This window comes from Podarcis raffonei, chromosome 2 (genome assembly GCF_027172205.1).
Source record: "Podarcis raffonei isolate rPodRaf1 chromosome 2, rPodRaf1.pri, whole genome shotgun sequence".
Classification (NCBI taxonomy): domain Eukaryota; kingdom Metazoa; phylum Chordata; class Lepidosauria; order Squamata; family Lacertidae; genus Podarcis; species Podarcis raffonei.
This window is the reverse complement of record NC_070603.1, coordinates 13,255,464-13,275,075: the sequence shown is the minus strand read 5'-3', so window position 1 is coordinate 13,275,075 and position 19,612 is coordinate 13,255,464. Positions and strand designations below refer to the sequence as shown.

Sequence of the window (19,612 nt, the reverse complement as noted above, 5' to 3'; positions counted from 1 at the left end):
TTTAAAAAAAACCTCCTTAAGCCAAAGCAACATGCATAAGGTGGTTTACAAAGAGTGTCTTCTGATGTTATCTGAAGTACATTTCTACTACATAAGTTCCCCTTCTGTTACTTTAAAGCATTGCCAGTCAAATGCAGAAGTCAACTGTGGTCCAATTGATGGCATTTTGGGGAATGTCTGATTGTTCAGGGAATGTCTGATTACTGGACTCACCACAAGTGAGGCCCTGGTTCCTGAAATTGTTAAGGACAGTGTACTAGTGATCTGAAAGGCTCCTACTTTAATGTAGTTCATATCAGCAACAATTAATCAAAGTTTCTGTGGTGCTCTACGTTGACCCAGCTCCTGGGTAGTGTGTTGGCCTTAGAATGGCAGGGCTGGAAGTTGAGAACTTAGGCCAATAACTTTGGTTTTCTTGCACCCAGTGAACCAGCTCAAAGTCCGTTAATGGATGCCAGGCTTTGCAAGTACTAGCTTCAAAAGCAAATTTAAATATATCTGGTGGTGGTTGAGGAAACATTGTGCTCTGTGGGACCTGAATGTTACACCCTGTGTATTTAAACATTACTTGGTATCATATTGCCCAGTAACTGAGAGAAAGTGTTCCTTAATTCCAAAATGAGATAGGGCTTTGGTTTTGTGGAGCTGAAAGAGCTCAACAATTGAGAACAGATGCCCCAATTCCTGATGGAGACAGTTTGTTTTGCAGTGTGTCTTTTGCAGAAAGATAGTTTCCATACATTTAATCATACCTTTCAGAAAAAAGATATTTTTTTCCTGTTCAGATTTACAACATTTATTTGTTGTGACCTTTGTGCTATGCTTAAAAAGTAATAATTCAATATTTGTCCTAGGTCAGAAGTATGATGGATCCAAGTGAAATATGCTTAGATTAGTAGTAGCCATCTTGCCTGTCTTTTATCAGGCTTCTTGGTTGTCTGTCGACACAAACTGATAGCATGGTCAGGAGGGATTAAAGTGAGTTAAATTGATATATAGTAGTATGTATATTGTACTGAAAAATAGAGCAGAGTTCTAGAATCTAGATGAAGAATAAGCAGGTGCTTTTCAATGCCATTGAAAGATGGTGCTCTCCATTGACTTACCTGCAAAACAAAAAAGGGGAGAGAGTACTCATGAGAGATGGTCAGTACACAATGCACTAATTCCTTTGTTATAATACTTGTTTGAATTTTGTGCTGCTTTTGGAAAGTATTATCATCAAGATGCAGGTAGAAGAATGAAGACTACTTTGTCTTATCAGTGGGTTGCAGTAAAGATTTTAACTAAAATTTGCAAAAACATGGGTCTGAAAAGGTCTTCAGATTCCTAAATGCCAGTGTTTTAAATATTTGGGATGAACTTGGTGATAGTGAGTCTTGTGTGTATGTGTATGCGCAATATGCATACACATAAGCACATGCATGCACACCACATATGTACAGCACACACACAAATACAAACAGCTACAGGATGTTGCCTGAACATTGTCAAAACCTGCTAGCGTACTGCCTTGCTGTAGTTTGGCAGCCATGGATATTATGAGAAACTTAAGTCAAATCCAGAGCAGGCTAAGGTAGTAGCATGGGTGACATACCATACATTTTCTACATTGCCTACAAATCTTGATTAATTAGCAGTTGGGATTCTTTAGTTGTGATCCTTGCATTGCAGGGAATTGCACTAGATGACCACTGGGGTTCCTTCCAACTCTACAATTTTATGATTCTGTGGTTATGTAAGGTAAAATCAGGAAAACCCCTTAAATGCCAGCCTTTACAGAGGCGTGCTGTACTGTTTCCTTATCATTACAAAAATCCTATTTTAAAATACTTATCAGATGAATAGTGAATCTGAGAGATGCTTCAATTCATTGGCATGAGTTTTCTTTTTAGCTGTTAAGTAGCAGTGATCTGAAATGGGAGAGTCTTCCTTCCCTCGCCCCCATAGCAAAGACCCCCCCCCATGTGTAAATGCAGTTTCTTATTGAAAATTCTTCTAAATTATATGGTATGCTGCTGGGAATAATGTACCATGTGGTTAGCATTATCTCTATGCCGATAGAAGTTCCTGAGAAGCTGTACTGAAATGACACCTTCTGTTTAATGAATCCCATTCGGGTGTGGTGGATTGTTTGCAGAGTGCCACGCCTCACTTTTTAATGTATGTTGCTTACGTCAATAGATGAGAGTTAAAAGCTCGAGTAAATTTCCAAACTCAAAGCAGAGTGTGAGATTACCAAACTGCCTTGACAGACCTTGGATATTAAATCAAACTTAAATATTTTTGGGTTGCAGGTGGCTCAATGTCGCAGTTTCAGAACTCGTGGGAATTATACCAGCAGAGTATACAAAATGACCTGGATATTGGTAAAGTATATCACTTTTTTGCAAACTATTTATTCAGTTTTAATAAGTTTGTCTCTTTCCCTTGGTCAGCGAAGGGAGAATTGTGTGTTATTAAAATTATGTCATCTTGGCTTTAAAAAAACATATGAAGAAAACAGAATAAAAAATAATGTGCTCCTTGAGGCTTGTCTGAACTGTCCACTTCTTACATGCATTTTGTTTTGTTTCTCTGCAGATTATGTTGGGTTGGTCTCTGTTTAAAAAGTAGTGCCATCTCAGATGGGACTAGCTATTTGTTGAAGTAGAAGTGTGCAAGCTTTCAAGTTACATTAATGCTTTTCTAGCAAGGAGACTGACCTAAGGATCAGCGTGTCTTCAGTCTTGCCTCTGCTTCGAATTCAGGCCACATCCACACCATACATTTAAAGCCCCGCATGATTTCCTCCAAAGAATTATCGGAACTGTAGTTTGTTAAGGGTGCTGGGAATTGTAGCTCTGTGAGCGGTCAACTACAGATGCCAGGATTCTTTGGGGAAAGCAGTGCACTTTAAATGGTGTGGTAAACCTTTCTGCTATGAACTGGCATCCCTTTCTCTCTCTCTCTCTCTCTCTCTCTCTGTCTCTCTCTCTCTCTCTCGGCATTGGCCCTTCATCTGCAAAACGCAGACAACAGCATTGACATGCCTTAACATTTGTTTTGTTATAATCCTAACTGCAGCACTGTAATCAGAATGCTTTGAATACCCTTTGACGTGCTATATAAAAAATAAACGTTAACATGTGTATCCTTGTTAGGAAGACTAGTGAATCTTGAAGAGGTTCCCCATTCCCCACCTTGCTATTCTGCAGAATATCTGTGGAGGATGGGGGGCAGTAATTAAAGTTTATCTTAGTTTGGGGGGCAGCTGAGGCAACAGGTTTGGGGATGGGGGAATTGGATTTAGTCCTGATTTATTATATCATGGCTGCTGTTGGAATGGGTTTGGCTACAAATCTAAATACATAGTGTAGTGTTGGTTTCTTATGCAAGTATTTAGTCACATCTCAAACAGGCACACATGAACACCTATCAGTGAGTAGAGTATTCAAAGTTATTGTTCAGACTCCAAAATTAAGTTACCTATTTGATCATTTAAATAACTGGAAATTTGCAGCTGATCAGTTTACATTGTGTGCTGAAAAACTTACAAATTGGACTGAAGCCCATTTGAAATGATTAATTGTCTATATTAGTAAGCAGCTTTGCTCTTTCTAGTAGAGCATGAATTCACCACTCATCTTCCAGATGTATTTCTACACTAGCAATTTACCGGTTCACCAACTGGATATGCTCCTTTTGTAGATTTTGTTGGCTCCTTTTGTATTTGCTGCCAATATTTAATCAACCCTTAATCAACCCTGAGGAGATAAAACAAAAATATGAGATATTAGCAAAGGCTAATAACAATTTGGAATATTAATCTGCCATCCTGGGTTTTATGACTGGCATGGCTTCCACAAGGAACCTATTCCAATACATCAGAAAAGCCATTTAACATTCTGAGGTGATATTTGAGCTGTTTTATAGCCTTTGTTGGGATGCGGGTGGCGCTGTGGGTTAAAACACAGAGCCTAGGACTTGCCGATCAGAAGGTCGGCGGTTCGAATCCGCGCGACGGGTTGAGCTCCCGTTGGTCAGTCCCTGCTTCTGCCAACCTAGCAGTTCGAAAGCACGTCAAAGTGCAAGTAGATAAATAGGTACCACTCCGGCGGGAAGGTAAACGGCGTTCCCGTGCGCTGCTCTGGTTCGCCAGAAGTGGCTACGCCATGCTGGCCACATGACCCAGAAGTTGTACACCGGCTCCCTCGGCCAATAAAGCGAGATGAGCACCGCAACCCCAGAGTCGGTCACGACTGGACCTAATGGTCAAGGGTCCCTTTATCTTATCTTTATAGCCTTTGTTGGGCTAGTTTCAGTTATCTGAATGAAAAAAAATATAGCCGGCTCAAAGAGCTGTGCCCCTTTAAGGCTTTAATATCTCATGTTCCATTTATTAAGTAAAATGACTGTAGCAGTCTATTTTGTTTCTACCCAGCTAACAAAGCACTATCTGACAATCCCATTTTGGTTGCAAAATATAGTTCTTTCTCTGTCAGTAGTGAAAGCAAACAAGTGATAAATATCATGTTTTAGAAAGTCCCCCTCTTAGCCACCAGCACGGTAACTAAGCAACACTCCTTCCTGCTACCTGAGCATTGTTAAATTTATGAAAGTGGAAAGATAACTTTATTGAATGTTAACGTGCTGTTTCAGATATTAAGTCTAAGTTTTAAATGGAAATAGTGGCATTCAAAGGTCAACAGCCCGTCATTGATTAGTACAAACTTAGACATGCAGTTAACATAGTAACTAATAAGTGCACTTCCTATTTGGGCAGACTGTCAATGTTTGCCTTACTTGCAAAGGAGTCAGGTTAGGTCTGTAGTCAAGAATAAATCTGAATTTCCATTTAAAGTGGAAAAGGGAACTGTTGATTCAGTAAGTTCATCCATTTCTTCTTCTTTTAAAAACAGTTTTCAATTACTCTTAGCCAGACCCAATCAGCAGAAAACTGAATGTAATAGAGGAAGAATAATAGGTTTAAAAGTAAGAATGTGAAGCCCCTGAAATGCATGTTATGGGATAAAGGGTTGTTGCAACTAGATTCTTCTTGCTCAAACTACATGTGATGGTAGCAAACCCATTTGTTTAAAACTGGGTCTGACCTAACCATGTACAAAGCGGGAGGTGGAAAACCATTTTTAGACCAAAAGAAATTCACTGAAACCTCAGGGCTTATCTCTTCACAGTCAGAGTCTGTCACCCAGGTGTTTTTCTCAATAGTACCTGAACTGAAAAGCACAAAGTGAGAGTTTAGCTCTTCTCACTGGCTCTTAACACTAGGAATCCTCCATACATTTGATGTGTGATTGGGGCAGATCTGTGTCTGATCAAACAATTCTGCCAGGGTCACATCATCATTGGAATTCCATCCTTGCATATAGGTACATTTTACCAGCTGAGCATGCCATCCACAAGAGCCTGCTTGATCAGGCCAATGCCTATCTAATCCAACATCCTTTTCTCACAGCCACCATCCATAGCCTGTGGGAAGCCTACAAGCACAGCCTCTTTGCTCTCGCAAAAGCAAAGAATTTTAATTATACCTGCTGACAGTGACTATGTCAGATAATGCTATAAAAATTAGTTTCTCCGCATAAAACATATCTGACTAAGCATACAACATTACCTTGTAAACCTAAAACAACATTAGAAAGTAAATAGGAAATTTAAATTACAAGTTTCATCAAGTCCTGATTCATGCTTAGACATCAGCTGCCAACTTGCTGCTTGACCTCTGATGTAGCCCTCACATTTCTCATATGTATACACCCTGCCTGCTGCCTCTGTGACTTGTTTCACATACCTCTCTAAAGTCTGAGCATGGCAGGGTCACTGTGGAACTTGCATAGTCTCGTCAATGAACTTCTTTACTTCTACTGTAGTAAGTTTACATGTCAAAGGAGGTTCATCTACCCTGTCAGACCAGTCCATCAGCTCCACCAGGGACAAACCACTGGGGTTGATGGAAGCTGTCTTCCTTAGACGTCATCATCTCTGCTCCTAAAGTCGATGATCTTTTAGACACCAGCTCTCCTCTCTTCGCTGTCATCTGATAAGTGTCGGGATTATCATTTTGCTGAATGCATACCATGCTGAGTGCAGGATGGTTGGCAAAACAGCACCCTTATTTTGCAGTCTTCTTTTGCAGCCTAACTCATCACAGCTAAAACAAGGTGTGATGTGAGCCTTCCACCCAAGCATGTTTTACTTTGATGTTCAACCCCCCCCCCCAAAAAAAAAAAATCCTGGATTTTGCTGCAACCTGTATTATCTGTAACACAGTGGTCTATGTGAAGATGAGAAAATGAAACCATCTTAGCTGTTGATTGTTCTGGAGGGGATGTTTATCAATGACATGTATATCATGAATTAAGGATTTTGCTATATTCGAATTGAGTATTCGTAAGCAGATCAGAAAATGGAGTGGGGATTCTTACTAGCTTCTGCAGAGTCTTTGCTACATAGATTATGATTACCACGTAGATTATAATTGAAAAGACTGTTGTATTGAGGTTTATAAACAATGCACTTTTCTCTGTCACAGAAATGGAGACCATGGCACCTTGCTCAGCATTTCCGGATCCAGCCAGTGACTTTGACAGGAACATTCCACGTATCTGTGGTGTTTGTGGAGACAAAGCTACTGGCTTTCATTTTAATGCTATGACCTGCGAAGGCTGCAAAGGATTTTTTAGGTATGTGACTCCTGGCATTTGACGCAAAGTGTTCATAAGAGATTTTGACCTCTGCCCTCAAGAAAACCCAGCTTTACTTGGGCCAGCAGTTTACTTTGAGCACAAAACCAGATCAGCAAAAGAGGTTTCCTCTACAGTTAAACCTCAGATCCCGAATGCTGAAAACCCAGAAGTAAATGCTCCAGTTTTTGAAAGTTTTTCGGAAGCCAAATGTCTGACACAGCTTCCGCTTGAGTGCAGGAAGCTCCTGCAACCAATTGGAAGCCATGCCTCGGTTGTCGAACATTTCAGAAGCCTCTAACTCCACCCACCACTGACAGGCCGTTGGGAGGTTGCTCAGGAGGAAGTGGGGCCCTCTTGCTGCAAAGATTTCCCAACCCCTGCTCTAAACCACTGTCTCTGTCTATACAGACTTTAGATGTCATTAATAACTTGACTTTGGAGAAATGACATGGTGTTTATTATATTTAAATGAGAGTTTATCTTATTATAATTTTACTTTAAAACATTTTGGAATTTCACTGTGTGGGAATTCCCCTGCTACTTGAGAATGGCTCCTTTTTCAAACCCAGGATAAGAACTTTGATCATCCCTTACTTAAGCAGCAGTTTGGATTCCGATTATCAGCTCTTGCTTAGGGCGTACAGAAATTTGCTGTTCTTCTGGTTCATGGGACTGCGCCTACCCATGCACCCTCTGAGTTTCGCTACCCCTGCTATATGTACAAGCAGGGTGTTTTTGAATACTGAGCACAATACTGGCATAGAGGAAGCCGGAGGGCAGCTGTCTCCCACTTTCCTCTTAAACTACATTAAGAAGGAGCCAGTATTCCATCTGCAGTAGCCCAAACAGTTCCAAGAACTATCAGCAGCTTAGCGTATCTCACAGATGAAGTGTCCATCTTTCATAAAGCAAATTACTGTAATGATGACGTAGGACGTTTTCCTGGGAACTCTTCGTTAAAAGCAGATGACTAATAACAGAAGTAATTAACAGCTACTATGTGACTAATTAGAGGAAAACTCTCATGTACTAAATGCTATAGTGGGACAGTAACACAGGTATAGGATTTGTGTGGACATAAGGTATACTTCAGGTCCGCAAGGACCATATCTTCCCAAAATAACTCCCTTATTTCAGCATCTCTATAGTAAACTAGACACATCCACTCTTGCTAGATTGTTGGAGATGGGATGTTTTGCATACCATCCGCCTTGCAGCCAGTTTTCCAGTTGGGCTAAAGTGCACCCAGGCTAACTAGAACAACAAGATTTTCTTCAATTACTGTTGCTTAAATGAGCAGCTCATCTTTCACAGGTATATTTCCACATACAAGGTTAGTGCCTTCAGCTAATCAGTCATGCGCTGTGTGCTCTGGACAAGATAAACGTCAGTGCATGCCATTTGTCAACTTTGAAGGACACGTGCATGGAACATCTATTCCAAGGATCACTGTTAAGAAACCTTAGAAGGTAATGAGTGAGGCCTGGTGAGCCATGTACTACACTCCCAGTGAAATGTTAAGAAAATCTGAATCATTTTCAGAATTTGTCAGAAAATCTCATGCTCAGATATCTGGCCAAGGAGGATCTTCTCCTTTCATGGAAACCAGGTTTATAGGACAATACTTTCCAAATTTCTGATATCTAAGGGATGCCTTTTATGGATTAAAATTTGAGGCACCCCTCCCTCTCTTAAACCCCAAAAGGTTGGAAGAAGGCAGACACGGAGCAAAGACTCTGAAAGAGATACAGTGGAAGTTTTCCTCTGATGGCAGGCCATTTTGCATTGAGTGCAACTGGACAATTCATTCTCTACCAAAGCAGTCAAGCAGGAGAATGATCTGCCTTCGGAGGAGGCTGATTAGAAGGAGCTAGGATGGGAAATTCACAGCACAATGATGTCACGCCATGCATTGTGTTATGCTCGATGTTACGAGGAAGAGAGCAGAAAGAGACATGGAGCAGCTGCTGCTCTGTATCTCTTGGAACATCTAGTTCTGGCCCATTAAATGTGGCACAATAGTTGAGGTAAGTTGCCAAGGAAGCTGGAGTTTCCATGACTTCAGACCAGCAGCGCTTGATCTTTTTCTGAAAACGTGCTGAAGGCAAATGCCAGTTGCGCTGCTTGACATAGTGGTGGCTGCAGGGACGCCAATGGCATGAATGATGCACGGGGTTAAGCCTGAAAATCCCTGCAGCATTATCTGACCTTGGAGGTGGATGGAAAAGGTCACATAGGGGAAACTTGCACTAGGCTATTTTGTTTCAAAGCAACGATAATGACATCTTGAGACCAAACCAGGATGTTAGAAATGAGATGTCTGTCGCATAACTACTTCCCCCTCTGGACATTTTCCTCTCCTGACCATGATTCAAAGAGTTTGCCGAACACCTTGCCTTTCACCCTTTCTGTGAAGGCCTTCATAAAGAAATGTTAGAAGTGCATGTCTTGTTAGGGAACACTGAGTAACTGCATTTTAAACCTGAAACAACAAAGTTCTCAACTGCTTCGCAAACACTGACTGATCAAAATAGAATATAGTCCACTTGGTCCTTCATGGCAAATCCCTCGAGATGTTTTGCAAAACTAAATTTGGGGAAGCCATTTGGTATTGGCCTTTCAGTGGTTTCTCTTCTATTGGGAAATATAGTCTTCAACACTTTAGAGTGCATTGCCTTCCCAGTGTCCTCTGTGACACCTCTTGAAGTTTGTTCATATTGGATTGTTTGTTATGGGTCTGATATCTATGATGAAATTTTAAATACTGATAAGAATTGTAGAAACTAGACTGGATAATTAATACCTTTGCAATGTACTGAATATGAAATACTGGGTGTCTTTTCTTAATTCTATATATAGCATTGCTGATTTGTCTATTCCTATCAGTCGGGGTGTGTGTGTGTATCTTTACGGGGTCCATTTCCAGATGGGCTGTTGGTCCACCGAAAAATTTATGGTTGTCCTGCACTATGTGGTGTAATTATCTCATGCAGGATAACAACCAAATGCTGACAGTGTCATATGGGCACCCTGCTAACATATAGCCATGCTGCTATGAGTGCTCGGTAAGCCACTCTGGAAGCTCCCTTACTCAATTTTCTCAGGAGTTCTTGATGTAAGGTTGCTTGGTAAAAATGTAATGAGAGAGGTGGTAGCATTGAGGGAAGTTTCTCTTTTTCTCCTGAACCTAAATAAGAGTGAGGACTTTCCTTCACACTGTGCTAACTCTCAAGACATGTAGTTGGTGTCTTGGTGCAGTCAGCAAGCCCACAGTTCCTGCCAGTGAAGAAGCGGGAGAAGAGTCAGGTCTCTTGCTTGCCCGGACGGAAGCAGGTGCACCTCTTCTGCCCAGCCTTGCACTTGCAGGGCTGCTCCAGCTGAATGTTGCACAAGTGGCACCTGAAGGTGGTGCTGCCTGTCTTCTGGGTGTGCAAGAAGACAATCGGCTTGTTGGCAGTGATGTGGAAGTTCACAGGGCGCAGCAAGTCGGCTTCCAAGAAGTTCAGATGTGGCATGAAGCGCTGTGAGCTGTCGTCCTCTGCCTGGTAAGGGTCTCTTCCCAAGCCGGCTTGGCACACCAACAGGGTGCACAGGGCAGCCTCAGCCAGGCAGTGCTGCAGCTGGCACTCATTGCCCAGGCACATGTCCTGCAGCACCAGACCCCTGAAAGGCAACAGTAGCACCAGCTCCCCAGTGCCAACACTCCTCCATGGCTGGGGCGGGCACATTGCCCCTGCCCAGTGGCCCCAGTCACCACCCCACCAGTGTCATTGCTGTTGTCCTCCTCGCAACTGCCACCTCCATGACAGTGTGCATTGAAGAAGGACTCCCTCCACCTTCTTCTGCCCTGGAGCTATAATTTTGGCTCTTTCTTGCATCATTAGAGTTTGTTATTCCATCTTTGATTTATCCTTCCCTTCCCCAAGGTTCAGAGTCCTCTTTCTAAGCAGTTGTGGGTTCTCTTCCAATTTGGCAGTGGGAAGATGCCAGATATCTTGCTTAGTGCATGAGAGATTCAAGCAAAATATAGTTGACCGTTGAGCAACTTTAATGAACTTCCTGATTGGCAAAGTAGAGAGTGTTTAAGGTCTATCTGGTGGGTGGGGAGAAGAGGGTGTGACTTTAAGTAAGACCTCTCAAGTTAGGAGCAGGTGCAACCAAATGGTTGATTGGAGAGGACTCCGATTCCTGGAAAATAAGGCGACACAGATTCCTGGAAAATAAGGTAACTTCTGGCCAAAGACAGGACCAGTAGATGTGCAGCAGAGACACTTCTATTTATGGGTTATTCTGATGAGAAGTATGGGGACCTGTTCTGAGGCATGCTGCACTAGATAGTTGTATGTTTTAGGAAACAGTTTTACTTCATAAGAAAAACTTGCCCTCTTGGTGGCAGAGATTTGTTTTTGTATTCCCAGTCCTTTAGGGCAGATTTTCAAGACAATCTTAAATCTCAAAGTAATTTTTTATTTATTTAGATTTCATTAGTTTTGACATATTCTGTTTTGGTTTAGGTTCAGTTGGGGTTTGGGGTTGTTGTTTTTTTGCTTTGGGGCAGCAATTATTGTAACTACCAGGGCTATTAGCTATTATGAGCTGATTCACATTTATACAATATGAAAAGTATGCTAACAATAAATAGAACAGCAAAACATGGAGCAAAAATACATGTTTCTAAATATGCAGCGAACATAAGCTAGACAGTTGTGGCCACTTTCATCTCCCTGGTGCATGGCTACTGTATTACTACAAACATGCATTTCTGCTTTATACTTTACAACGTATGCTGCTCCAAACCCTGGGCTTGTGCGTAGCACCCCCGCAATGTAAAGTGTGATTCAGCTCTTAACAGGTCAAGATTAAAATAAGGAACTTCCACATTCAATTGCCCTTGCTCCTGCTGTTAGTATTGGAGACAGGCAGCATTCCTTTACTGCAGCTATAGCTTAACTGAGCTAATTCACAAGTCTTTTATTAAGGATAAATCACTGAATTATTCACAGATGTTCCCATCCTCCCCACCATTCCTAAACTGTGTCATGGGCTACATTATGTTTCCCCGTTAACAGATGGTGGTGACTAAAATTAATTAGTGGCCCATTTAGAGGAGACTGAATTAATCTGTTCTTGCATGTCCACATGCATCATGTTCTAATTGCTGAATGGTTACCAGTCTAGTACAGAGCTAGAAGAGGTTGGCATACATGTAGTCACAGGGCATTCCACTTATAAGGGTGAGTAGTAGAAGCCCTTTGGTGATTGTCAGTTGTGTTTACATAGGGGTTGCTACATGTACACCAGTGCTGCTACAGTGAGCTCTGAAAAGTGTGTTTGGAGATGCCTATCTGCAAAAAGGGGCGCGGGTGGCGCTGTGGGTAAAACCTCAGCACCTAGGGCTTGCCGATCGCATGGTCGGCGGTTCGAATCCCCGCGGCGGGGTGAGCTCCCGTCTTTCGGTCCCAGCTCCTGCCCACCTAGCAGTTCGAAAGCACTCCTAAGTGCAAGTAGATAAATAGATACCGCTTTATAGCGGGAAGGTAAATGGCGTTTCCGTGTGCTGCGCTGGTGCTGGCTCGCCAGAGCAGCTTCGTCACGCTGGCCACGTTACCCGGAAGTGTCTCCGGACAGCGCTGGCCCCCGGCCTCTTAAGTGAGATGGGCGCACAACCCTAGAGTCGGACACGACTGGCCCGTATGGGCAGGGGTACCTTTACCTTTATCTGCAAAAAAGTGCTTGAGTATGAGCCAGGGAATCATGGCCAGTGGTGGGTCTCCAGCATAAGCACCTTGTGCTTGACATAACACCTGCCTTTGACCTTTCACTGTTTTCACACAAGGAGATACAGTAAACAAACAATAAGACTCATCTCTCTTGTAAAGTGTGAACTGGCCCTGAATTTGCAGTCTGACTTGTCACACTTGTGGGATATTGGAGCAGTGATGAATGGAACGTCTTAGGGTATTGATCTTTTTCAGCAATCCCTTGGAAGTATAGCAAGCTGCTTCTCATTTTCCTCATTAGTAACTCATGTGTCGCTCAAAAGCTAGTATACTGTTCACTTTACCAAAATATCTTGTGATGGAATATCTCACTACCAATCTTGTAACACTGTGGATCAGTGAGATGGGCAGTTTATGTCCTGCATCTGCCTACTGGCTTATGCCATGTTAAGCATACCAAGCTCACTCTTGTAAGTACAGTATTTCATCATTTTCTTACATAACTGCATGAAGAGTACATTCTATGGAAGGCAGAGGAGTCTCTTCAAAGATTCTTCCCCCACTCCTTAAAAGACAGACCAAGAAAAATCTGCAAAGGCAAAATGCATTTAACACCTAGCTAGTTTTTAAACCCGTCCACCCAGTCTAGTCAGCCTTTTTAAATGTTATACCCAATTACATTTATTTACATAAACAGAAATGTGCAACTAGGGGAAAGGTAGAGATGTCAAATGCTTCCTAACGACAGCAACAGCAGTGAAGGACATTTGCTTTCAATTGCCTTGTATAAGGAGAGAGACTTACTTTTCTCCATGACTTCATAAAACAGTGAAGAAAAGGAGATTGCCATTCTTCCAAGGTTACACGGTGGCCTTGTTTGTACGTCACACTAAACTATGGTTTTGTCTGAACACATAGAGAGGAGATTATGGCCGTTTTGCTCATCCCTGGTCATCTTGTTGCTGTGTCAAGCTGAGACATAGTTTGCCTTCATGTGTCATTTGAGCCTTTCCTCGTGGTTTAGCTTCCCCAGAAAAACCAAATGGCAAACCTTGGTTATAGTTCATGGTTAGTCTGGAGAGAGGGAAACCACGAGCCAGATTCAGATAACACAGTAAGCCAAACTATAACTTAGCTCAGGACAGCGCTGCAACAAAACACTCAGGGAGGAGGTAGCAAAGAAGCTACAATCCAGGAGCTAACGTATTTGGGCTACACCAGTATGGGAAAGCTCCTGATTCCTGCTCCAGTGATACTGCCTCTTGTCATTCTCTGAATTTCTTTGTCCAGTAGACCAGTGAGATAATATCCAAGCTGTTTGCTTTATCAGGGTCTCAGGAGTCTTTTAAGTAAAGAAAAACACTAGCCAGTTCTTGCTTCACTTCTGAGTCTATATGTGTCACCTTTGCAGACTGTTGTGTATCTATGCTCCTATCACATTCTTTGTCAACTTCATGTATCTGTTGACGATTTTTGCCAATGGAAACTCATGGAGCAAATCAGTTAGTCTTTTCTGGAAATTCTTTCATTTTGCTGCTTTGGGCTATTTTCCCTCAGATTTATAATCAGAAATGCTTGAAAATTGTCAAATGCTACATCTTTGTTTTTGATTTGAATTCTGGGTTTGTTTGTTTGTTTTTGTTTGTTTGTTTGTTTGTTTGTTCTTCTATTCAGTTCCTAAATAGTTCTTCAACTTTAGATGGCTCTATTTGAGCCATTCAGACTGTGGTTAATGTTTTCCTGTTTATGGTACAAGTTGCATCCGTTGGACAAGAAACTGTGTTTTTCTGTTTGTGTTCCTTAAAATATTAAGTTCTTTTTAGAAAGAAAACCACGAAGACGTGCAGATGGTTACTGTTTTCAAAGTATAGTAACAGGGCAGATTTTTAAATAAAATAACCAGATTTCTTAGAAACAGAACAGTAGCTATGTAGGGGATGTTTATTCCATGCCTGGTAAATACTTTTACGTTGCCCATTTAGCTCGTTTTGTATGCAGGTCTGCCACACTGTTTGTTTTCTGAACGGTAACCATGCAAAACTGATGTATTTTCCTAAAAGCAAGCAAGCAAAGATTATATATTTTGTGTGGCTTTTTCCCCCCACAGGAGGAGCATGAAAAGGAAAGCGATGTTCACATGTCCTTTCAATGGCGATTGTAAAATCACCAAAGATAACCGGCGACACTGTCAAGCCTGCCGGCTGAAGCGCTGCGTTGACATAGGCATGATGAAAGAGTGTGAGTAAACATGTAGCACAATAGAAACATTGCAATAATCCAAGAGTCTGAGAATCCAGATCACTTCCTCAAGTCACTTTGATTCACTTAAAAACATTTTGAAAATTCCATCCTCCATGTTTGGTTCACTTTTTTAAAGGAGGAGGCGAAAGTTGGTTCCTTTACCTAGATTTCCCCAATAGTCGTATTTTGTCAATATGTGGGTGTTCCCCTGCCTTAAAAATAATAATTTAGATACCTAAACTCTTCTTAATACAAAAGTTAAAGCATCTGTCTACCTAGGCGAAAGAGGTGTGTGTGTTTGTAGTAGATCTAACCTGAAAGGTATTTGTGTCCCTTCACCTTTTCAGTGTCTGGCTAAGAAGATTATTAGGCAAGAGGGTAAGAGAGAGGATCAGCAGTCTTGTCAAGATGGAAGTGTAGTAAATCATTGATAGGCTGTTTAGAATTTAGAATTGTTTTAGGCCATTTGCTAGCAAACTAGCAAAACTTGAAACAAGAAAACATTTATTGCCTATACTTCTACGAGTTCCCATTAAGTCTGGGGCAGGGAGAGGTGGGGACAAAGTAATTGGTGGCAGGTCTACCACTGGGTATAGATCAACAGAGTCTCTGTGCTGCTGTAACCAAACTTGTTCACTCACCTGGAAACTTTTATAGGGATTGGGGAGTATCACATTAAGAACTCTAGCATAATTCCCATCTAGTCTTTTTCTAGGTCCCTCCTGCAGCCTAATCTTCAGTGGTGGTGCATAGTCTTAAAATCCATTGTCTGACATCCTGGTGTGGGCTAGGTTCTTGGCAGATGGCATTACTGTGTTAAAGAAACTGGCAAGAAATTATCAGTGTCTAATATAACAGTGGGGAACCTTGGATGCTTCAGATGTTGCTGGGCTATAATTCATATCATCGCTGGCCATTGGCCATGCTTGCCGGGACTGATGGGAGTTGTAGCTCAGCAACGTTTGGAGAGCCAAAGGCTCCCTACATCAGCTCTACTATGTAGATCAGGGGTAGGCAATGTAGTATGCTATACAAGTTTTTGACTACCACTCTTTGAGATTGGTTTGAGTTGTAGTAGGGTTGCCATACATCTGGAATTTCCTGGACATAGCTGGGATTCAGTTGTCAAAAACATCCATAGTTGTAGTCTATAACATCAGAATGACACCATGTTGGCTACTCCTGGTGGAGATTCTTGGTCCTTCTTGTGCTTAACTGGCAGTATCCTTGATTTGATTTGTATTCTGTATTGTATTCAATGTTTGTTATGCTCAGAATAGATCCGCTGGAATTAATTAACATGACTAATTTATGCCTATTAATTTCAATGAGTCTCCTCTGATTTTAATTTAGCAGGAGACAACATTCTGTTTCCTTTCACCTTTGTAAGCAGCCAAATCTTCCTTACTCAGCAGTCATTTGAAACTGTAACACCAATATTTATTTTGGAAATCAACTCCCTAGCACATAATTATTAGTTAACTAACTGCAGAAACTAGTGATTGGAAGGAGTCCATGTAATCTTGCCCAGTTTGTGTTCACTGTGGTCAGATTAATGTAGCATTTCTTCCTTCTCTTCCAGAGAAAGTGCCCTCTTTACTTTGCTGGCAGTCAAAGTAGATGTGCTATTGTTTTACTAGAGCAATATAATGTGTGAAAGTATAATTTTTTTAATGGTATTTTGAGCTGTTAGTTGCTGTGATAATAGAAGCACTTCCTTTCCTTATGACTCAGACTGCTGCTTTACTGGAATTGTTCCCCTTCTGAGGAAGCATAACTCATCCAGGGCTGTTCCATTCTTCTCTTTCTAACTTAGGAGGGATGTAAAGTTTATAGCAGCCATTCTGTGTTAGTTTTTTTTTTTTTAAGTTTCTAGGAGGTGTGGACTATTAGTGCACACTTGCCACAGGCACGCAAATATTCACACACATTCAGGCACTGTTTCTTGTGTGTGTGCATGCATGCACGAGCCCACACAGATATTCATACATCCCCTACTCTCTTAGCAAACACTCAAGCTGACACACATACTTATTTAGATACGCACTCCCACCTTGTGCTTTTCCCCCTGGGGGGACGCAGAGGTATGCATACGCCTAAACATTTTGTGACTTTATATTTGGCCTCATTGAGGGGCAGTATTTCAATATGAGTAGGAAAATGAGAGTACCCCTAAACATATTTTTTTTTAGAAAAAAGCACTGCTCCCACCCACTACTCTGCCATTCAGCAGAGCACACAGAAGAGGCACAAGGGATTTTCTTTCCCATCAAAACACTGTAATGGAGTTGGAAGGGACCCCAAGGGTCATTTAGTCCAACCCCCTTCAATGCAGGAATCTCAGTTAAAGCATCCGAGACATATGGCCATCCAAACTCTGCTTAAAAACCTCCTGTGAAAGAGAGTCCAGAGCCTCTTGAGGGAGTCCATTCCACAGCCGAACATCTCTTAGTAACAGAAAGTTTTCCTGATGTTTAGTTGGAATCTCCTTTCTTGTAACTTGAATCCATTGGTTTGAGTCCTATGCTCCAGGGCAGGAAAAAATGAGCTTGCTCCATCTTCCATGTGACAGCCCTTGAGATATTTGAAGATGGCGATCATATCTCTTCTCAGTCTCCTCTTTTCCAGGTTAAGCATACCCAGCTCTTCCTACTGTTCCTCATATGGCTTGGTTTCAAGACCCTTGACCGTCTTGGTTGCCCTCTTCTGCACATGTTGCTGCTTGTCAATATCCTTCTTAAATTGTGGCGCCCAGTTAGATGACTGTACTTAGATTACTGCAACTTGTTATACTTGGGACTGCCTCTGAGGACAGTTCAGAAACTTCAGCTTGTGCAGAATTCAGTGGCCAGGTTGCTCACCAGGACAAGACAGTTTGAGTATATAAGACCAATCCTGGCTTGACTGCACTGGCTGCCAGCTAGTTTCCAGGCTCAATTCAAAGTGCAGGTTTTGACCTATAAAGCCTTAAACGGCACAAGACCGCAATATCTCAAGGACCACCTTTCCACGTATAAACCTACGCAGAACCTGCAATCATCTTCACATACCTTCTTGTGAGAGGTCTGGAGGGCAACAACTCAAGAATGGACCTTTTCTGTAGTGGCCACCCACTTGTGGAATGCTCTCTTTAGAGAGGTGCGCCTGGTGCCTTTGTTACATATCTTTATGCGCCGGACAAAATCAGTCCTCTTCTTCCAGGCCTTTGGCTAATTTTTCGCTTCATAAGACACACCTGACCATAAGACGCACCTAGTTTTTAGAAGGGGAATTCAAGAAAAAAAATATTCTTTAAAGGGAATGCTGAGCAGAGCCTGTATGCATCCCAGGCTCTGCTCAGCGCTCCCTTTAAAGAGCCGCATGGAGCGTGTTTGCGGCTCTTGGGGGCTTTTCCCCGAGGAGGGAGAAGGGACTTACGGGCTGCCCTTCTCCCTCCTCAGGGAAAAGCCCCCAAGAGCCGCACACACGCTCCACACAGCTCTTTAAAGGGAGCGCTGAGCAGAGCCTCCCGCCTGCATTCGCTCCATGAGACGCACACACATTTCCCCTTACCTTTTAGGAGGGAAAAAGTGCATCTTATGGAGCGAAAAATACGGTAAACAGTCTATGACCCTTTAAACCAGGGGTAGGCAACCTAAGGCCTGTGGGCTGGATGCAGCCCAATCACCTTCTCAATCCGGCCTGCGGATGGTCCGGGAATCAGCGTGTTTTTACCTGAGTAGAATGTGTGCTTTTATTTAAATTGCATCTCTAGGTTATTTGTGGGGCATAGGAATTCGTCCATTCCCCCCCCCTCAAAATTTAGTCCGGCCCACCACATGGTCTGAGAGACGGTGGACCCGGCCCACGGCTGAAAAAGGTTGCTGACCCCTGCTTTAAACGGTTGTGGGGCATTGTTTTCGTTGTTTATCGTGCTGTATATTTTTGTGTTTCAACAGTGGTACCTCGGGTTACATATGCTTCAGGTTACATACGCTTCAGGTTACAGACTCCGCTAACCCAGAAATAGTGCTTCAGGTTAAGAACTATGCTTCAGGATAAGAACAGAAATTGTGCTCTGGCAGCGCGGCGACAGCAGGAGGCCCCATTAGCTACAGTGGTGTTTCAGGTTAAGAACGGACCTCCAGAACGAATTAAGTACTTAACCCGAGGTACCACTGTATATTGTAAGCCACCCTGTATTGTAATCAAACAAAGAATCTCAATAGCAAGAGACCGTTCTCCTGTAACAGTGTTTCCCTCTAACCCACCCACCCAAATGCTACTCATTAGACAGGTAGCATTTAAATGGAGTCAATGCCTTTGTGGAATAATTGTGCATAGCAAGCCCTGAAGAGAGCTGAGGACTTTGATTCCTGCAGTCCTTTGCGGGAGTAAGCGGCAGCTCCAGTGGAACTGCACTTACTTTGCCTAGTTCGTAAATTTGGCAAGGCTACCATGAAACCTCAGTAGCGGCATGGGGTGTCCCTCTACCCTCTGCCCCACCTTTGGATATTGTTTTCCATATTACATTGAAAGACTTTGTAATATGATCAAGAAAAAAAGTGAAAGACATTGCACGTTATTTGTAGTTCATGGAAATCTCCAATGAAAATTATTTCAATAAATAAATAAATTATTCTTTTCGTGAAATAGTTACATGATTAAGGAAACCTTAACTGACTCCAGCTAAAAATAGCCTTTCCCGGCTGTCCGCTAGTTAAATGAATGGGAACAGAATGTGCTTCAAAGAGCTCTAGGCCAAATTACTAAAAGGGTCGTGCTCTCTGTTAGGGTGCTAACTAGCTGGGGTTTTTTTTTCCTGGAAGCAGCTGTTGCAATCCATACTACATCCTGGATTTAGCATTCCACTTCTGTGAACTAAGGGTTGTATCCAACAAATTCATCCCATTAGCGCAAGAGCCTTCCGTGAGTACTAACGTAGCGCTAATTCTTTCCAAGGCTGGCAGTTCTCAAAACATC

The 19,612-nt window shown here is 42.3% G+C and overlaps 1 protein-coding gene across 2 annotated transcripts in view; it reads left to right on the top strand.

Annotated features, from left to right (window-relative positions):
* The window catches only part of VDR (vitamin D receptor), an 86,208-nt gene that overhangs the window by 42,132 nt on the left and 24,464 nt on the right, over positions 1-19,612 (top strand). For both annotated transcript variants that reach the window (XM_053374467.1, XM_053374475.1), the window contains 3 exons: positions 2,298-2,369; positions 6,536-6,686; positions 14,517-14,647. In XM_053374467.1, coding sequence (XP_053230442.1) covers positions 2,298-2,369; positions 6,536-6,686; positions 14,517-14,647 — 354 coding nt within the window. The remainder of the gene's footprint in view (positions 1-2,297; positions 2,370-6,535; positions 6,687-14,516; positions 14,648-19,612) is intronic.